We start from the raw sequence: 21794 nt of genomic DNA, 5'->3' as shown, positions 1-21794 counted from the left end.
AGCAGGGGATTGCTAGTTGCTCCCGATGTGCTAGGTTGCACTCTTATGGACGAAGTTGAGGTTAGGCAACTGTCTTCGCTGATAATAATAACGTTAATAATATTTGGTTGCGCCGTAACAATATCAACAATATCTGGAGTATTCGTACCGTTCTTAACGCCGGAGAGAAAGGCGGAGAGCTTAAAGATAAAAAAATCACAGCATATCCAAGGGGTGAATGATGATGAGTGGGCGAAGCTCCGGAGGTAATCATCGGATCTCCCGCTTAAGGGGACGCTAGCACAAACGCGTTAGAAACGTGCAGTACTCTCTAGTAAGGGGGAGCGGAGCGGCCACAGCGTCTTACGCAGCCATTTACACATGCCGGAACGTGCACCGCGTTTGCCGACGCCATCACATGACTGCTGAGAGAGTATACCCCCCGTATTCATAAACGCTCCTCGACTTGAACTTGACTTGCCACCGCTTTGGGCAGCGCGTTCGAAACGCGTTGAAGGTAAGGTGGAGAGGCCACAGCGTCTTACACCAGCTTCTTACACGGGCCGTAACGCGCTAGCACAAACGCGTTAGAAACGCGCTAGAAACGCGGCCTTTCGTTAATGTTGGGTATTTATAGACATCGTGGTGCGTTTGTCCATGTCCGCTTCGTGGCGTATATTGAGCTAACGCCGCGCGCTCGGAAGCGAGGGGTCCCTGATTCGATTCCGCGCTACGGACACAACTTCGGAATTTTTTTCTCATTTTTCTCAGACTGGTATCACACTACTACTACTGCTACGACGGGGACGGAACGGGTGCCGCCATAAGGAGCTTCGCCCCTAAAAGAAAGTTTAGCACTCCGACAGCCCTGGCGTGCTGTACTGCAGGTGTAATAAATGATAAAGGATGAACGAGCCTGAGAGAAAATGATAAAGAAAGCGCGCATATTTACAACGCACGCGAAACGCACGGCAGCACGTGAGCTCAAGTCATAGATTCTCGCTGCATGAGACCTCGCAGGAATGCGTGATGCGCCTTAGTTGTAGCATGTCCCGATGCTGTATCTCTATGTCCTCCTATTTTCCTTACTTAATAAACACTTGTACTGTGACTTTATCGCGCGTTCCTCATATTATACATCTGTTATTTGGTATATTTTCCATGGCCGTGCGACACTTAAGGTGTTACGCATACTGAAAAGTGAGGCAGTTACGATGCCCACTTCCTCTTCGTTTCCTCTTTTCCATTCGTATTAGCTACATATTCTCGGGAAGCAGGGTATCCTAATCTAAGTGACATCCTCCTTCTGAGAGTTTCAATGAATATTTTGCATCTGTATTCACAGAAGATAACGATATTTTGCCGAGTATTGAATCTCCATCTGACAGGCCGTCTATTGCTGACGTTGAAATTTCTTAACAAGGTGTGCTCAACCTCCTGCTTCATTTGTACGTAAAGAAAATTTCTGGACCCGATGATATCCCTAACGAGTTTCTTTATCGATATACGCCGAATGGAATTCTAAATGTCTTGCATAAATTTTTCGGTCTTCACTTCATAGCGGTTTTTTACCAAAGGTGTGGAAGCAAGCTGAAGTGATTCCTATCCTCAATAGCGGCAGTGCTGACAATTTCGCAAATTATCGCCCTGGGTCAATTACTAGTACCTGTTAAAAGCTTCTTGTACATATTATCTCGAAACATCTCTTAAATTATATAAATGAATATAAGTTATTATCTAACCGCCAACATGGCTTTCGTCAAGGCCTATCCACAACATCTCAGCTCATCGAATTAGCCCATGATCTTTCAGAAACCATTAACTCTCGGGGACAGACGGATATGATCTTCATGGACTTCGCGAAGGCATTTGATCTCACCGTAAACTGCTAAGAAAAATTGATGTTAAGATCAAAAATGCTACTATTACAAAATGGTTATCATCCTATTTTCTTTCTCGCGAGCATTACGTCTAAATTAGTGATACAAGGTCTCAGATTTCATTTGTTAAGTCGGGAGTACCTCAAGGCAGTGTTTTTGGACCCCATTTATTCCTGTTATTTATTTATTCCTCCCGAATGAAATAGGCGTTTCCATCAGGCTATTTGCACATGATTGCTTTATATATAATAAAATAGAAACAGTAGGCGACCAGGATAAATTACATGCAAATTTACAGAACATAAAGAAATGGTGTGATGAATGGCAAATGGTGCTAAGCCCGCTAAAAACCGTGTTATGACAGTCTCTAGAAAGTTCAATTGTTTAAACTATTCTTATTTTATTAATAATCATGAACTTAAAAGAGTCGAACAGCCTAAGTACCTTAGCATGATTTTCTCTAGTGATCTTCGCTGAAGCCACCATATAGATTACGCGTGTGCCAAGGCCAACAAGTCGCTCTGGTGTCTGAGGCGTATAATTTGCCATTCGCAACTCGGGAAACAATACGTCTAGCATATAAAATACTAATTAGACCTATAATTGAATGTGCAAAGGTTGTCTGGGATCCTTTCGCTGCTATAAATATATCAAAAATCGAGAAATACAGCGTCTGGCAGACAAATTCATATTTAATAAATATCGGCGGACGGATTCCCCTTCTCAACTTTGCGTACTGGCAGAACTACCCACATTACAGGCTAGAACTAAATATGAAAGACTTAAATATATTTACCTAATAATTCATCATCATGCTCTTATTAGGTATGCAGACGTTTTTGAAATTTCCAGTGAAACCACTAGACACCGTCATTCAATGTTTATTCGTTCTCCTGTTATTCATACCGATTGTTTTAAATACAGTTTTTTTTTAAAGAGCTATCAAAGAATGGAACTCCATGTCTGAAGAAGCCATTTCATCCTCATCAATTGATTTCTTCACAAAACACATAGGAGATATCCTTGTTTATAAGTAATATACTTTTCTTTGTCTCTATGTGATCTTCTGCGGTTAATGCTGTTATATGCTTATATGTCTCGTGGTGTTATTTTATTTTATTGTTCCTTCTTGTGTTACTTTTCAATGTACAAAACATCTGTTTAGCTAATATTTTTATCCCACTCCTGTTATAGCCCTGTGTAAGGGTTGGCAGTACCAGTAAATTTAAAAAATAAATAAATAATAAATTGCGCATCCGGGCCACATTTCTTAGGTGACGCGCTAAAAGCCGGTCTCCGCCGGTCAAGATCCCCATAGACGAATCTTATCTAGTGGCTTTCGTCGCGGTAACAGCGGTAACCTTTGAGCCACATATCTCCCCCGGCCCTCCCATCATTTTTCCGTTTATTTGTTTTTGTTAAAGAACGTGACAGCATTTTTATACTTTTTTTATGTGGCTTTTGAAATAATTATTTTGAGCATAATCTACCACTCTGAAAGGCAGAGCTACGAGGCCTCGCAGCATTTTAATCCAGCCTCATCTATATGCATCGCTCTAATTGAAACACGCAAAATTACTAGTTCCTGCTGACTTAAGTTTCAATATTTTCTTAAGACGTACTGCTTGGCTAGTTGGTTAACCGTGAGGAAATATGGCAGCTAGTATTCCATATTCCATCAATACTTTCGTTGCCCCGTGGTCCTTGAAGTACATTTCGAATTCGCTGAATTTAAACAACATTTCGCTTATAATTAACTCTCTACTGTTCTCGTTATCGGGTGAAAGCTGTTCTATAGGATTCTGGTAGTAGCCAGTGAAGTTGTAGAAGTATCTCGGGAAGGGGGGGGGGGGGGGGGGGGGGCGAGCAAGCAATATATGAGCGGCGTTTTATGGTGCGATTATGTTACTGCTTGAATATAAAGCAGTATGAGCCCTTCTACAAAACGGATTGAAACGGTAGCACGGTTAACGCTGTTAACTGCGACAAGCCATTTCCACATGTCTGCAAACATTTGAGTCGTAGTCAGCAATTGAGGACTATTTGATCTTCTCGCAAATTTATTTTCGGGTCTAAATAGCCTTCTGCATGCTGGACAGAAAAATAAACAACGCCATCCATAAGCAATATTTAGAGCTATAACATATACGAGGATGAACACATTGCTATTACTTATCTGCAAACACTTAATTCATATTCTCCAGGTCATCAAACACTATCAGATCTTGTTTGTTTTTGTTTCATCCATAGAGGTTCTGGAGGAAAGAAAATAACCAAAGCCATCCTTAAAACAATGTTGCAGCAGTAACGCATCCGAGGGCGAGCAGAGAGTGAAAAAGGGGTTTTCTATTCACATGGTTCAACCTTCCAAAGCTTGGGGGCTCCTATTTAATTACATGGAAGTGCAGAAATCGCTTTTCGCGGCAGCCACTGCACCCATAATTTCATGAGGTTTGCCATTTAAAAGAAAAAGTTAAATTCTAGTGACTGTGGGAAGCAGATACCTGACTTAAGCAGTCAATTTCTTGCGAAAATTGGTAAAAACTGCAGGTTTAAAAGAAAAGAAAGGAAAATGAACTCGGCATTAAGTTTACAACTCTGTAACTCAGCAATTAAAACGATATCACGATTCTGTAAACTGCGCTTAATCTAAAGCGGATAAAACTGATTTGGTATACAGCGATCAGAAATATAGCATTAATTTGTGAGTGGCACTCTTCCCAAGTGCACCTTGTAACACTTTCACGTAAGCTGTAAACTTGTGTATCAAATATGTCCGTTTTAAATTATCGAACATATGAAGCTCACAGATCTGCGGCATCTGTTTTTTTTTTTTTTTTTTGAGTTAGATAGATGTATGCTTCGTGTTTAAATATTTCTGAAACCCTCCAGTTTTCGGGAATCTTTGTAAAAAATTTCAAGTCAAATGAAAAACAAATAATTGCATCCTGTACAGTAAATAAAATCTAAATTTAGCTCTCAATTGCAACAAATTTATTTCGCATCAGTCCAGCGGTTGTCTCGTAAGATCATTTCTGCGTTTTACAAGTATTTGAATAGGGAAAACGGATTTGTCCCTGAGCTAAAGCTTCCTATATTAACGTGCTCCTAAATCTTTTCGTCCCCATGAAAATGCGGCAAAATTTTTCGGTAATCAAACCCACGACCTCGTGCTCAGTAGCAGAACGCCACATAGCCACTTAGCCACCGCGAGGCGGGTGAGTGAAAAAGTCCAAGTATATATGCAGTGGCCAGCTGCGTAGTGCTGTTAGTGACTGTGTGAACGGTATACTGTTACGGTTGAAAGAAAAATTTAAAGAAACAAGCATTTGACGAGCTTCGTGAATTGACTTTGTTACGGTCTCCCAAATACCGGTTTATTGTTTCAATTAATCAGCAAAATCCGAACTTTCAATAAATCTAATAAATCTCTCTGGCCTGGAAAGCTTGAACAAACACGTGCCAAATTTACTGTAGTCGCAATCACTTACTGTATACTAACTTAACTAACAATATCTGTGCTTTCCGAGAATCTATATAGCGCGCGAACAACTGTTTCCGCCAACCATTCCGCCACTTTATCTCTCGTCCCGTTCTCTACGATCGTATGTCCTCCATTTTTGCAAAATTTATTATCTGCGAGTTGTTTCCAAAGTCCGGCTTAATCCGCGGACGCGAAATGTGTAGAAAAACGTCAGTTTTGTTGGCCTTAGCTTATATACACGGGGACACGTTTCCGCTGAACTGCGCGTATTGCGCGCCTTCGTTGAGGGACATAACCCCAATTATTCCGATATCCTTTGGATAGTTGAGAATTTCATTACTTCGCAGTAGATGCATTCAGCGACTAACGCGGAATTTCCTCGTCGAGAGACGCTGGACAAGCAAGGCAAGGCCGAAAGACAAGGACAGAATAGAAAAGTATTTATTTATGAGCGGAAAAAACACGACGACCGCCGAACCTCCACTGGTCCGCCAATTACGCGAGCTTTCCAACTACATTCCGTATAAAAAGTGAACAAGACAGACAGTTCTATACGGGCCTTTTGAGATGGAACAAAAGGGTCCTGAGGAGGCGATGAGGAGAGGAGAAGGAGAGGAGACGGCATGTGAGGTAATACAAAGGCTTGTGAGTGATAAATATATATTAGGAGCAAGTTTGAAGGCACGATGTCGTCGATAACGTATGCAATAAGTAGTTTGGTTAGAACCTCAGAGCAAACCTTGGCTTCAAGCAGCCCCCCCCCCCCCCCCCCCCAAAAAAAAAAAAAAAAGACGGCAGATCCCACGCCCTGTGGGAATCGATGTAATGCGAAGCAGTGTGCGGGGCGCCTATCAAATTAACGAAACGACCATGCATGAGAGCGCCAAGACGTAGGCGGCTGTTTCGTCACCTACATGACACGCATGTCATGCCATTCATGTCATATGAGTCCTCAGGAGTCCCTTTAGCTACGCTTAAGAAACTTTAAGGCGAAAGCCTTAGTCATGCTCATGACTATGACTTCGACCATCAAACTTAAGCCTTTTCCTTCACTTAGTACCACACCCGAACCCCTTCCATTGGTTTTTGAGCGTTAACCTTTTTCGCTGAGTCATTGTCATTTTTGCTGAGTCATGCTCATGACTGAGTTCCACCATCTTCCTTTAATGTTTCCTTCACTTAATACCCACGTCTTAGCCCATTTCAGTGGTTTTTGAGTGTTAATCTTTTTTGCTGAGTCATTGTCATTTTTCCTCTCTCATGGTGATGACTATGACTTCCACTATCACCCTTTAGTGTTTCCTTCATTTTAGTGCCCACATCCAAACCCATTCCGGTAGCTTTTGAATGTTAATCTTCTTTCGCTGAGTCATTGTAATTTTTGCTGAGTCATGATCGTGACTATGACTTCTACCATCATTCTTTAGTATTTCCTTCACTTAGTACCCATTGTCTGATCCCAGTTCAGCAGTTCTTGAGCGTTAATCTTTTTTCGCGAGGTCATTGTCATGACCTACATGACACGCATGTCATTTATGCCATGACCTATCATTTATATTCGTCATACACTCTTGTCATACTGTGCCAATTTTGTTACCTACCAAGTTAACGAAACGACCGTGACAGCACCAAGATGTAGGCGGCTTTTTCATGACCTATATGACACGCATGTCATGACATACATGTCATAACCTATTATTTATGTTCATCATACACTCTTGTCATACTGTGCTAATTTTGGTACATACCAAGTTAACGAAACGACCATGAGAGCACAATGACGTAGGCGGCTAGATAGATAGGTAGATAGATAGATAGATAGATAGATAGATAGATAGATAGATAGATAGATAGATAGATAGATAGATAGATAGATAGATAGATAGATAGATAGATAGATAGATAGATAGATAGATAGATAGATAGATAGATAGATAGATAGATAGATAGATAGATAGATAGATACCGTCAAAGTGGCAAATGTTGGCCAAGAAATGCTTCGCATTTAAAAATGGATAGCCAGCTCTGTCAAATGATCGGAGTTTACGTAAGGGGTATTTCGATGGTGCTGTAGTTGCCAGCACTTAGTTGCTTTGCGAGAACGCCGCCCTATACAAACATCAAAGAAACCCAACAGTGCCAGAGCATATAAACGCGTAATCGGCACAAGACCTCATACCGCCTCTCTATTCGCAGTCGTAGATCATTATATATACATGCTTGGGAGAGGATCACGGTGCTTAATTTCGCTGCTCCATCGACAAGACTAAGCTACACCACGGTGCCTTTTGAGATGAGCGCTGACGGTGTGTTCATTTGCTGATGTAGGTGAAGTCTATACCGTGAAACCTTTTTTTTTTTTTTCGATCTGATCTTTTGCCTGTCCACAGGCATTTAGAGCTGCTAAATGCGCTTCGTCCGGTTTTCGCACCAGCTGTCTGTATACAATTATCATCGCGTTGGTCACGTTTCTTTGTAGAAATCTCCCCCAGCCCCCCAAAAGAAACAAAAAGCATTTTTCACTACGTAAAATTCCACCTATATTGGGTCAGCGACTTGTAAGCCATCGTGCCGTCGTCATTCAGTCGTCGTCGTCGTCGGTGTCGTCGCCCTTCTTGTCGTCATGCCGCCGATGTCTATCGTCACAGTGTTTACTGTCAGGCCAGTCACCGACGCTTTAGATGACAAGGCTATAAGCAAGGCCTTCCCTAACGTTGCTGACAAGAGAGAGAGGTTTATTTGAAGAAAGGCAGAGAGGTCGGCTTGAGCGTTAGTTTGCTCTGGCCTGCTACTCAACACTGGGGAAGGAAGGGGGGAGGGGGGGGGGATAAAAAGAGCGATGAATGATGATGATAAGATAAGGAGGTGCGTATATAAATGTGTGTATATTTTTTGACAAAGTCAAGAAATAAGGCACTTCAAGAAGTCTGAAAAGCTTTGAAGAACCGCACCTATAGTTACTGCTAGTTCGTTGTTCAGAGTTCACGTGTGTGCAAGTGCCTGCAAAGTACACCTGCTTCTGAGTGTCACCTTACTTCAATGAGAGACAAAATTTTGTGTCGAACAGCTCAATTCTGGACTTGTGACACTGTCATGATCGAATTCCAAAACCTTTCAATAAACTTGATTTGGTTTGCAAAGCGCATCATGTTTACAGTATAGTCCGCAGTCGCCTACACTAGCCGAGAGAGCGCGAACATTGTGCTCTGGTGGAGCACGAAAACGCTTAGGTATATATTTGAGGTTGTCTAGACAGACCGCCACGCATAACAGCAGTGCATCGCTCCTCACGCAGCAGAAATTTGACATTTTAAGCCTTGTTTACACAGTGGTAGCTGGCATCGCAAAACCCACATTGTAACTCGTATAAGTGCAATTTTGGCTGCACGTTTTAGACAAATTCGACAATCGTCCAGTATCAGAACAAAGTGTTATGCCAGTGCCTCCAAAAGAACCCCGTGCAGAAGCATATGCCTGCGCTTCTGATGTTCCTGAGGTCTACGGGCTATACATAATAAACTTCGAGAACGCTGCCTTCAACCGCTGTATAGTGTACGAAGTTTTATTTATTTGTGTGCCTATTTCTTTCTCATTACGCTTTCTCTCTTATATCCCCACATCTCCTTCCCCCTGAGCAAGGTAGCCAACCAGAACTAACTCCCTGCCATTTATTCATCCGTTCGCTCTCTCGCTCTGACCGCACATTCTTTTTTTTTTTTTCTAAATTGAGGACCTCCTTTGCTTCTGCCCCGCATACTCCAAAGATCTCTCCCCACATCGTTTCGACACCTGGGCCTTCCTGCGGTTTCGGCCCCGCAACTGCTGGTCATCTCCCGGCACCACAGCTACACCACCAGGCACCTCCTCGGGTTCCTGGACGGCACGGGCCTGTTGTGGAACCTTTAAATGCGCCGCCTGCCTGCCACTGACAGCCATGGGCTCTGTGACCGCCTCGACAACTAAGTGGTTCGTTTGGGAAAGGAAAGGTCGGCGCTATCTTCTGCAGCCCTTGAGGGAGCACGGACCGCCTCGACATTCTTTCTTCTTTATGTCCCCTTCCCTTTCCCCAAGGCACTGAGCCGTGCTCTCTGAAGGGTTGCAGAAAATAGCACCTCTTCCTCTCCACAATCTCTCTCTCTCTCTCTAAAGACACAACAACACTAAACGAATCTGTACTTTCGGCAAGGTGTTGAACGACGTTGAACAAGGCGATGAACGCATTTTCGGCGTGCATGGACGCAGACCGGTGTGCTTTCTGGGCAGTATAAAATTTCGCCGCGTTGTCATAGTCGCCATCGGGTCAGCTCTGATTGGTTCACAAGGCGCATATACGCACTGTCTGATTGGCTGAAGATCACCCTGTGAAAGTGGATGTACAGCGAAGCTGTTACCGACGTTAGACAAGCACCACCATCACAAGCGATGTACGTCACCCGCGCACGCACGTGTGCAGAAGTGCAGCATCCATCCTCATTCTTCTAGACGTGTCTTTGCACCGTTCTTCGTATGGTCTCAATTCTTAAACGAAGGAAGGGGAACCCGAAGAGAGCGAATTTAAGCTGAACAGACTGACGTGTTTCGCCAAAGGCGCTCCAGGAGGAAGTGAAGGATTTTCTTTATGAATTGTGGCTCCTCGCTTGGCCTTGTCCGTCGGTGGAAACTTGCGAGGCGGAGGGCTGCGATTATCGTCAGGCATGTCAACGTGGCCTGAGCCAGTATTCTAGGGCGATCCAAAGATTTTCGAATCGCCCTTTTACTTTCATGTTCGCGAGATTTCACGAGCCTATAGCGCGGACGCGTCGACGCCTACGAGCGACAGCGTTCCCGCGGCACGCTGTCTTAGCACACTATAGGCACAATTCCAGCACGCTCCGGCTCGTAGACACCGTACGCGTCCCGACGCTAGTGTCGTAAAATCTCGCGAAAGTATCTCCGAAAGTGATCGCCCGAGAATACCGCCCCATCCCTGCTTATTATTTGTGTGTGTGTGTGTGTGTTGATCGATAGATTGACTGCCTGGAACTTGAAAAAGATTTTCAAGTTTTACAAAAGCAGCGGCTATACACTGCTTAACCGAGTTTTAACCGAAGCGGAGAGACAAATCCTGCGCCAAATATAATCCAGGTCTTGTAACTCAGCACGTGCTCACAATTGCGAAATTCACGGCCGCTGCCATCTATGCATACTGAGCAGTAGTGCTAAGTCAGCGTGTGCGTGTAATCATAGTTTTGAAGGACGTCGTACAGAATCGATTCGAACGCGCGCAACAAGCTTGAGTCAGCGGAGCGCACAGCTAGACGCGAGGTCCTGGACCAGGAAAGCCGCGCGAATACGTATCTATACGCGTGCCTGCCATCGCCTTCAGCTACAAGGTGTCTCTCCGCGAACGTGCCGGGAGTCAGCGGCTCAATAATATGCGCTTCTTTAACGACACAACCTTGGCAGCGTCAGCCGCCCTTCCTCCGAACTCCGGCACCATAATTGGGATAAACAACACAATCGCACGCGCCACGTGCGTCGTGATCAGAGGCGTGCAATATTTTCCTGTTTGAGTTCGGCGCTGCGGGCGATCGCGACACCATTACACGCACATCGGCGTGCTCCCGTACTACGGCGAACGATGCCAACTCTTCCTTGCCCAGCGCGCGCGTTGTTAATTCTGCGGCCGTTACCGGGCGGTTTCGGTAGATCATGCCGTATATAGCCTGTGAGCAGGCACGCGAGGCGATGAGCACCGAGGCGCAGTGTGTATACTCGCCTCATGCTTGGGCGTGGGAAATTGAATAAACTTCCTTTCGCATGCTTTACGCACTGACCTCGGACGCTGTTTCGATATGCTCTGCCACAGGGAAAACGCGAACTGATTTCCCGCGAGCCTGCATGCCGAGCCCGCCGCAACTCGTTTCGACGGTAAATACCCACGCATAGTGCCATTTGCAGGACTTATTAAGGGTGGCGTAACTGGTTGTCGCAATTAATGGCGCGATTTGGAATGCAAAGACAAGCTCACTTATTTAACTGAAGAAGTCGCGCAGTTGCTGCACGGTCACAAAGTTTTTCGCGTGTGAAAATGACGTCCACTGTAATATAAATGTTAAATGGTACTTGTTATCCCTCCCTCTCTATCTCTCTCTCTCTCTTAGTCGTTTTTGTCAGGTGGCTGGCCACTTTAGTGCGTGCTTGACGAATGCCTGCCTGTCGAAGCGGCGTCCAATGTTCAATTGAGTGCGACACAGCGGATGAGGCGCGCGTAACCGATGGGGTTTGATTTCTCTTTGCTTTTATATGATCTGTTATCATTTCCTAGTATAATTTAACCGTGGCGTAACGACATACTGTTAGAAGGATGAGATGCACCTTCAATGGTAAATATCGAGACTCTCCGAACAAATGACGTTATCGCCATTTTTAGACCCCGCTGAAGGAGAACACTATAGACTCGAAAAAAATTCTACTATAACGTTTATACAGCGCTGCTGCGCTCAAGGAAAGTGTGTTGAGGCTGTACAGCGGCAAAATGATGTGCCAGTGGGTATTTTAAGCGGGATACACAACATCTATCTGGAGTCAATCCAAAATAAGGAGGAAATCCTAAAAGAAAATGTTTACTTCTGAGTATAGTTAGTCATGCCAGGAGAAAGAGGAAGAAGCACCCAGTTGTTATGCGCAGTTTCCCCTGCATAAATAATGTTTTCCCCTTAACTATTGGCGCAATTATAAAACCATCGCCAATTTTTTTTTTCAGTCCCTTTGGAGTATATAAGGGTTATTTAGCAGTTGGTAGATCGACTCTTGCGCACTATTAGAAATTCCCGCACCATCTGTCACTTGAATGTTCACAACGGCAACCCTGTAGGATGTCGCGATAAAAAAAAAATGACCCGGCATGAATTTGTATAATTGGAGTAATAAAGCACTCACGTGCTATTTAATGCAAACACTAACGCTCACGGAGCGACCTGCACAATTTAAATCAGGTTGTGTCATCAAGAACGGATAAAATAAGATGAAGCAATAAATCAGTGACAGCAATAAAACACATACTACGCTAAGATTGCGTAAAAGATAGAGTCACGAACAAGTCAGGAAACAGTCATAAGAATATATTAAACATCCAAACAACAGCGAACAAGCACCAGTCATTAATTACATCGTCATACTCAATTTTTAATTATGAGAAATACATATTACAGGGCCTGGCAATAGCAGGAGGCACGGTGGGTTGCCTTTCAGGGTGGGTGTTTATGCGCACATAGTGTCTAGAGCATACACCAACCGCGGTATGCTGAAACTCCCTATTGTATAGAATCATGATCAGCTGTAGTTATCTAATATGGCATTTTAACGCAGTGCTCTTTAATATAGCTTTAATGGGACGTTTTTGCAAGACGCGGTTAGCCTGCCCTTTATGCAGCAAGTTGCCGTGAACGTTCCTACCTGGTTCTCAGAGAAGTGCGCTGTAACTTTCCGGTTCCGTTCAGCTATAACTTCATAATAACGCTCTTACGGCGGTTCCTTGATCTTTTGCATTACACATTACTCAAATGTTGGGTACAGGGGCGGTTCACAGTGGACCTTCGTGAATGGTGCGAGACACCTCCGCGACAAGTGCTGCGTTTTCTCGCAGGGGCGGTACACGAAACATGGCCCAGAAGTTTCTCTAGACAAAAAACTGTTCGAGGAATCAAACACTTCAAAGCCCACCTCCTGTTTTAAGTAGATTTGCCCAACGGTACTCAACTTCTAGCCCATGTTAATGGAGTCAGCTCAGCACGCATGAAAATTGTAGTAATCCTGTAATGTCTGAATAAAAACTTCATCATTCCGTGATTACTGCAATACTAACATGACCAACTAATCTCAGCTTTGTTCTGTGTACGCTACATTTTACGGAACATGTTCAGTCTGCGATATTATACTTGACACCAATGCAGTCTTAATCGGGGGCCACAAAGTCGGGTACATGACTTAAAAACATCACATGCGCAAGTTCAAAACAGACTGCCGGCGTGCGGCTGGAATTCGCCTGCGTTAATCGTTGTATATATAGAGTCGAATGCCTCTATATATACAACGAACGCCTCTACAACAAAATGACCTGTATAACGAAGGGACAATTGTGTCCCGGTTTTATTGTGAACGGTGCGCTGTGTGACCTTTAAAACGGAGTGACCTGTACAACGAATGATTTCCGAAGACCCAAGCACTTCGTTATAAATGCGTTCGGCAAGGCACTGCCGTGATTTCCTGGCACCAATGCGGGTACGACGCCAATGGCGTTCTGCCAGCGTCGCCAGCTTTCAGGAAGAAACGTAGTAATGCTAATTGCGCCGTTCCGCTATCTCCAACACTTTTAGAAAATGAGACGCGACACGCGACGGGCAACTTCTCACTCCAGCTGTTTACTTGAGGTTAGAATGTTGACATGATACAAGCAAGTGAGACGATAGGAATGCGCGCACAAGGTACGGTTTGCGTGGGCTATCATTTTAAAAAATAGTTCACTCACATTCAACATTCTTTGACTAGGCGACACAATCTAAACAAAATGGAAAGGATAAGCACGAGGAGATAGTGAGAAAGAAAGCAAGAGCGTTAGGGTAGGAATAGTGTCAGTACTCGGCAGTATATATTTAAACCTTGAACAGTTACCCGAGTACGTACAATGTAGAAGAAATATCGCTGCTATAATGAAATTGGTTTGCTTACGATACATACGTTCGCGCAAAGAAAGATGACGAAATTATGTCTGGAGATACCTCAATGGTCAAGTGCAAGCACTGCATGAGATCGATGCTTACTTGATTGCATATTTCTTGTGATCACAGTCGCTACGACGGGATGACGGGCACAGCTTTGTAAGGAAGGCATTTCACAACGTTGCTTTCGAATTCTAATTATCACGTCCTTGCTGAAACGAGCTCGCTAAGCATAGAGAGAGCAAGAAGTTAACGCCAGAGCGTGCTTGTACAATATGTGTCCCCGTGACATAAGCTTTGCAATCAGAGAGCTCTTGGGAAAAATGAACAGGAATATAACTGTGTAAGCCAGCATATGCTGTGAGCATTCATGCTCTCAGGCGTAGTTTTCTTTTTTTTTTTTTTTTTTTTTTTTTTGCCGTGTCTACTTCGTCACATTCGTATTTAGTTCGCTTAACTGTACTTGAAATCGAGCTTCACATTGAGCCCATGCAGGCCTTTTCTGCACACTTATATGTCTGCAGCATGCGTAAACCAAAGGCCAGCTGTGATCCTTTCGATAATCGCAACCTCAACAAATCAATCTTCAGGACGCCACACGTCACATGTTCTATCGGCTTGTCTACAGGAGGTGTGAGGACTAGGAGGAGGTAATGAAGTGCGGAGTCCGACGCCTAACAGCTGATTTTTCACGTGTTTTACTCTGTGCGACCGTAATACACACTAACCCTTGCAAGACTTCTCATTGCCTGCGCTAAAAAAAAAAAGAAGTAGAACAAGAAGAAATAAAAAAAACTGCAATGTCGCAAAGTGAGTGCTTCCTTTTAACAGACTTACAGCTGACTGAAATTACTGAACTTTGTTCTTGACCTCCTCGCGTTGCTGAGGCCTCCTTCGATTAGAGTAACTCTTGATGTAGAAGTTCATGAACATTGCGAAGAAGAAGACGCCCTGTGGCAACGTGATGCATATATGCGCCAGAGGGTAACCGCAGTTCACGAATAGCGGTACGGTCATGTGGAAGAACATGAGTACAAACTGCGCCAGCTGGAACTGGGTGAGGTAGCGCTTCCACCACAGGTACTTCTGCACCGAGGGTCCCAACAGAGACAAGAAGTAGTAGGAGTACATGACTACGTGCACGAAGCTGTTGAAGATGATGCCGAAGGCAGCGTGTCCATCTGCTCCGTAGGCTAGGCCGTACCAACCGTTGAAGACGACCAAGATGTGGTGGATGACATGCAGGAACGATATGTGCGAGTCCTTCCTGCGCAGGACGAAGAAGATGGTGTCCAGGAAGTCGGCAATCCTCACCATAACGTACCACCACACGTGAGACAGCATGCTCATCGTCAGCGCATCCCGTGCCTGGAAGTCGATGCCCTGGCAGAAAAGACTGTAGCCGCCGCCCCAATAGCTCCTCGAGAAGAATGCACCGACGAAGTAGCAGTTGAGTAGCACCATGACAGCGTTGTAGAGCAAGATCAGGGGCTTGATGTTGTCGTAGGGCTTGCGTTCCTTCATGAACCGAGGCCCGCCGATCTTGACGATGTAAACATAGGCGGCAACTAGAAAGACGATGAACTGCTTGTTGCCCACCAGAGCCCAGTCGGCGGTGCGCGGGTCACGCCGGAAGAAAGCTGACGCCGATTCGGAATCTGTGTAGTTCTCCATGGCGCTTCCTGCGGACCTGGGCAGTTGGAAGACGGAGAAGTGAACTTCGCGCGGCCCGATGCGTATCTGAGGTGCGCGTGTTTAAGACGCGTCCTTTTTCCATTCGTCTTCCTTCCGAATTCAAGTGAACACACGGCGACATGTGGGCAATTTTGTTTTTTGTTCTTGTTTTTTTTTTTTATCCCTCTTGCGATCCTTGGCAGAGTTGGCCCCTGTCAGTAACGAAGTTGGAGAGGGCTCAGCGCGGCGTGAATGGAGATAAGCCTTCAAACGTGGCACATGCGCATAGCAGAGAGAAGGCGCATACATTTTCTTTTTCGACCTGATCGGTCACGTACGACGATGGAGCGCGCAGATGTTTTTTTTCCTCAACACGGCCTCGCCGAGGCCGCTACTGGCGTCAGTGGTTCCTTCCTCTCTACATTATTTGATTATGGTGTCGTTATTAAGGAGCTTCCACTAAATCGCGCGCACGTGTGCGGAAAAAGTTGGTACAATCTGTCCTCGGGCGTAGAGGACGCAAATCATGCCCACGGTGAGGACGATACCGCACCTCATATAGTGACATGTGCCGGCGATAATACGCGGCAAAGTTACGCAATCTTACCAGATGGCGCGAGTTTGGCGCAATGTTACCCGTTTGGCCAGAGTCACGTGGAAAATTAACATGTCACACGTGTCACACGTAACATGTCAAACTCAACTTGATTTGCTGATGCCGGTTGCCATTCCTCATCGTCATCGCGGGCACGTTTGTTCCATCTTAAAAGGGTTGCTGAGAAGAGTAACATGTAAAAATAAATCAGCAGCTCCTTATTCTTCTTTATTAGATGCGAAACATGGGAAGTTTGGACACAGAAATGGCCGGTAGTCCTAAAATCCTAGCTAGCAAAAGCAGCAAAAACAAAAAAAACAAAAAAGATAAGAATACGAAACAGTGTCGAACGTCAGTAATAAAATAGCTAAACACTAGCAGAGCAAGTCCGTGGGTCGTGGAGAATATGGAAGGAAGAAAATATTATAAGACTATAATAACAACACAAGCATGAACATGCCACGGGAACATGGCGGAAATTAAAAATACACATAAACGGCCGTTCACAAGGAATTTATCAAGTCACTGCCCACGGGAAAATCCCGTTAAGCTAAAGAGCTAATCTCTGTTTGTTCTGGCACGACCAAAGGTCCAAGCACATTTTGCACAGGAAGGCCTGTCTAAAGTGCTCACGCGACTGCAAAAAAAAAATCTCGCTGCTGACCATGTTGTGGGCACTCAACTGAGACAGTACTCAGTAGAATCTTACGTTGTGCTGCTGCTGTACGGGCACTCAGATGATGCCGCTTTCCTAATACGATGCAAGAAGTAGAGCTTATACCCTATACCTCGAGCGGTCGATCTTGAGGTTTGCAGAGAAGTGATGCGGAGGGTCAATGCTATAAAACATAGACGACATCGCACGACCGTCAAACTGCTTCAACTTGTATCCCAACTTGTAGTCCAATCATCCGATGGTGCGAACGCAACAGGTGTCAGCGATTCTAAAGTATGCGCTTCAACAGCCTATGGATAGGCATCTGCTATGGCATCTGCTACTTCATTGCTTAATATACCAGTATGGCTTGAAATATACTGAAAATCATTCTGAATGCCACAAAAAAACCGCGGGCGTTGACGTTCTAGCTATTTCACAAGATAGTGAGGAAGAGTAATATTGAAAAAAAAAAATAACGCGTTAGGGTATCTAAGGTTGATTTAGAATCAGAGGAAATTACCCATTTGCTGCTGTACGCACTTTCACCAACGGTATTCCTGCCAGGATCACGTTTTGTGTGACAACCTTGTGAGGACAGGTTCGTTTGCTTAATGGTTCAGGCGGTTCTCTGAGTCAGAGCCTCCAAGAACCCAATGGAGGACAAAGCCGCTTGTTGTGGAAAGCACACAAACTTTTAATAAAACTAGAACGAAATGCAACCCATGAAAGAAACACTCAAGGAAATATCGTGCCAAGAAATACATTCTGAGCTAGAATGCATGACATCGATAGCAGGCAAGTTCGGTCAGATCACGCGTGTGACTGCATGCGCACGACAGTTTCGACGCGGAGAAGCGGAGATGAGACGATGCAAGAAGCGGCGTTGGTCTCACCAAAGGTCGGTGTGTTGGACCGTTGAACAGGTGACCAGAGAACGGCAGCTCTGACTAAACGACTTGGATGAAAAGGAATGGATGGCTAAAGTACACACATATCTGTACTTTAAAAGCGTACACACGGAGTGGAGGAAGAGGCCAACAAAGCTGGCAACGAAGTACAGGTACTACAGGGTAATTGAAAGTGTAAATAGACAACCAGGGGTCATCAAAAAAGAAATTGAAAGAAACAGAGACGGTAAATGGGATGCAAAGAATGGAAACAAGAAAGACCATGGAGATTTACAAAATCGGCAAGTAAGAAATCAAGACGGAAAATCTGTGCGGTAACACAAACTGCCCTACATATTTGAGGCCCGAGCCTGAGAGTATAAAAACATACTGGAGCAAGTATGCGCCGCTGGATGAGGTATCTGTGAGTTGCAACAAAATCCCGGGAACGACTCGGCACATCGTAATGGATTGCAAAAATATTCACCCAGCGAGACCCGTAAGGAACGTTCACCTTCCAGAATCAAAGAGAGTGGAAGGATTAACTGGTCATCAGTCGAGATAAGTAAGAGGCGTTTAGAGCATTGGTGGGAAAAAAGCAGGGAATAGATTGATAGAACCGAAGTCATTGTAAGCGTAGGTAACGGTGCATATAGAGATAGAGGTCTTAATGACAAAAGTAAAGATCGAGATCACATAGGCAAAATGCTGGACAGCGATAGGCGAATCAAAACCCGATTAGATATGCAGGCTATATATAGGTGACTAGTTGTCGCTGCCCCGTTTCAAAGAGGATGTCATTAACCATCATCACCATCATCATCATCATCATCATCATCATCATCATCATCAACGCCAGCGCACTAGACGCCTGGTAGCTGTGTCTGTTGTGCAGCAGTTGCCTTGCGTGCTGCACCGCGCCAACATGTCGCCAGCGCATGTTGTTAGAACACCGTTCCAGGAGCTCCAGCGCTAAGCTAAATCTTACTATTGCAATGATTCGCCCTCCGGGTGAGACTGCCAATTTTTTTCGTGTTCAACACGTCTAAGTACATCCAGAATTGAGTCTCCAGCGCTTTGGCGACGGCGAAAGGCTGACAATTTCTCTGGGAACATCCAACTAGTTTCTATAGCCACCACTGTAACCTCTGTTGTATAATCTCCTACATTACTTTGCTTATGCTGCTTATTAAGCTTACTGGTTGAAATGAAGAGAGTAAATTGGCAACTTTACCTGGTTTTTGAATTGGCACCACCTTGGCCATCGGGATCTGTTCATATTCCCAGCTTTGATTGTAGGTACCAAGTGCTGGTATCTACATCTTTCTACACCACAGGCATTCTGAACTTTCAGAATGCCTGTGGGTCTAAGGTTGCAAGGTGTCTCCATCTGGACCGAACGAGCTTCCTTTCTTTAGATTTTGTAGTGTGGACTGCAGCTCGGCCAATCGGAACTCTGTGTACAAGGAATTAGATGCTCGGAGCCTGCCTTCGAGACTCTCTTATTCCTGCTTGAAATAAACAGCTGGAAGGACACGGCATCTGGTGGTCATCCGTTATGAGGGCACAAAATATGCCACAGTGTCTTAAGATTTTCGCCTATACAATGGCATAAGCCATTATTATATGTATCTAGTAATTCAAGAGCCCGAATAAGGTGTTACACTTTTAATACTGAAGATTGTGGTCTGAAAGGTTCGCAGCATTATTTCTATTTACAATGTTAATAACTTGCAAGTTCCCTGCGTGTATATGAAAATATTTTTCGCGCCTCCTTGCGGTCTCTCTGACGGCCAGAGCCACGATGTCGACGTTCAGCCCACACGTTCAATGAAGAAGGTCCTGGTGACAACCTGATGGTGGCCTTTATAGTGCCGCTAACAGCAGTGGCACGAGGAATTGGTCGATGATGTGAAATGAAAGATAATTTCGAGCACTAATACCTCCATTCGTCACTGCCGAAGCGAGACGTCTTCAGCTGCGACGGGTGGTCGATCTAGTCGATCTCCTCTTTCTCTCTGTTCGATGTCCTTTTCTCTCGGTTCTCGACTGAAAAAAAGAGATAAATATAAATCAATGTATACAGAATGAGATCGCTATCAAACCGAAGATCTTATATAAATAATTAATATCAGTCAACTCTGTAGCGTAGAATGCGGGATACACTTGTCTGTCTTTAATCATTAAGTGGAGAAACACTCTCTGTACTCCATGACTACAGGCATACCATATGTATCAACGCCGCTCGATTAAGGCTCGGGAGAAAAGCGCTTGCATACGGAACACGGGCATGTCCTCTTGTTCATGACAGGAAAAAGGGTAATTAAAGCGAAGCACTCAAGCAAAATATGCTCTGCAAACTCCACGGTACCGCATTTGTCGCAATATGGACTTGTAGTCTGGACATGGTGAAAAATAAGTCTGTTTGTGGGCCCATTGTTTAGTCGAAGCCGGTGATAGAATCTACAGATGCCGCAGTAGACTTTGTGGTAGTCTTAATTGAAGTTCCAGGTCAACACGTTATAAATAAATATAGTTACTTGAAGGTGAAGACCAGATTCCGTTTCGTTTCGTGAACATGTAGCAATTCGTCAAAACTGAAACCTCCCTCTTAGTGAAAAACACGTTTATAAATTTTATCTGATCGTAGCCTTAACAGTCTGCTTCATCCGAATTCTCACTGCCTGCAACACCGCAGTGTCCTGGAAGCCACTAAATTGTTACCACATGCCAAGTGGTGTAGGTATATGCTATAGACATGTGAAATTTCAGTGGCTTCCAGGGCACTGCGATATGTCATGGGCCAAATGTGATTGTTTGATCGTGTGCTTATCGTGTAAAGGCTTTTCAATGCTGTTTATGAGTATGTGAAGATTGTTGATTATTGTTGAAGTTACTGTAAGATGTACTTGATCGCCTGTTTCGTTGCATACAGCTCAGTCAATGTCGATCACGTTGCTTTCTCTACACGCCATGAAAACGTCTGGCCTGTCGAAAGAACGAAAGCACCAAAGGAAGAGAAACTTGGTGCACATAAAACATGGTATCTATAAATGTTAATTACGCAATAACTAAACATGTTAATATGCAATCATATCAGAACAATTTGAAATAAAAGCATCAGTTTCAATTATAATAACTACAACGATGAAAATATCCTTAACTACAAAAATCTATACGATTTGAACAACCAAAAAGGTGCACAACGAAAAAAAAAAACATCTATAAGGCAGACAAATGTGACAGAACTTTCAGATATCTTGTGGCTACGAAATGAGAAGTGTCGAGAGTGATTATGCGACACATCTGTGCACTAACTACAAAGAAAGGACATGCGCGCTATAATTTAAAACATAAACTTCATAGTGCCGGTTGTTTAATACTGGACGATCCACTTCCCCGCTTTGTGCTACGTGTGATGGGATCGGCGATGTGGAACACTTTATCTGGTTATGCCCGAAATTTGATGAGGAAAGAATGACGTTGCTTCACAGTCTACAAAAGAAAGGTCTTACACACGCGAACTATGAATATGTAGTGTTCCCTGAAGCACTCGCAGTAATCAGGAAGAGAGTTCTACGACTTTTGATTATCTTTATTTCGAGACACGTAGTTGAACAACGTCTGGTGACACACCCTTGCTAAAAATGTAAGGGATGCTCCGGCGGAACAATTCAATCATGCCAGGCTATACCCCGCCTGCTGCTACACCATCACCACAACCCACAATGGCAATCAGAGTACCTGAAAGCCAACAGGTGATCTTCAACCATTGTAACAAACTTTCTCAGTGATAGCTCGTTAGGAACAGCGAGATTCAGCAAGCTCCAGTCTCTCATTGCGAGAGGGAAAATGTATACTTGAAACGGTTAGTGCTGAAAGAATATTCGGTAAGTGTATGAGACTGTTCACGATCTGTTTGTTGGTTTTGTATGCAA

General features: G+C 44.3%; 1 protein-coding gene across 2 annotated transcripts in view; it reads right to left on the bottom strand.

Moving 5' to 3' along the window:
- The window catches only part of LOC119450054 (elongation of very long chain fatty acids protein AAEL008004), a 391994-nt gene extending 376153 nt beyond the window's left edge, over positions 1 to 15841 (bottom strand). Inside the window, exon 1 of one of the 2 annotated variants that reach the window (XR_007466373.1) lies at positions 13769 to 15841. Coding sequence is in view for 1 of the 2 variants with exons in the window: in XM_037713413.2 (XP_037569341.1) it covers positions 14892 to 15716 (825 nt within the window). In the remaining variant the exon portion in view is untranslated. Of the gene's footprint in view, positions 1 to 13725 lie in introns of those variants that run through there. The other variant, XM_037713413.2, reaches the window with a different exon arrangement.
- Positions 15842 to 21794: the final 5953 nt, after the last annotated feature.

This window comes from Dermacentor silvarum, chromosome 4, assembly GCF_013339745.2.
Source record: "Dermacentor silvarum isolate Dsil-2018 chromosome 4, BIME_Dsil_1.4, whole genome shotgun sequence".
NCBI classification, from domain to species: domain Eukaryota; kingdom Metazoa; phylum Arthropoda; class Arachnida; order Ixodida; family Ixodidae; genus Dermacentor; species Dermacentor silvarum.
Note: the sequence above shows the minus strand (reverse complement) of the source record. Positions and strands in the feature narration are given on the sequence as shown.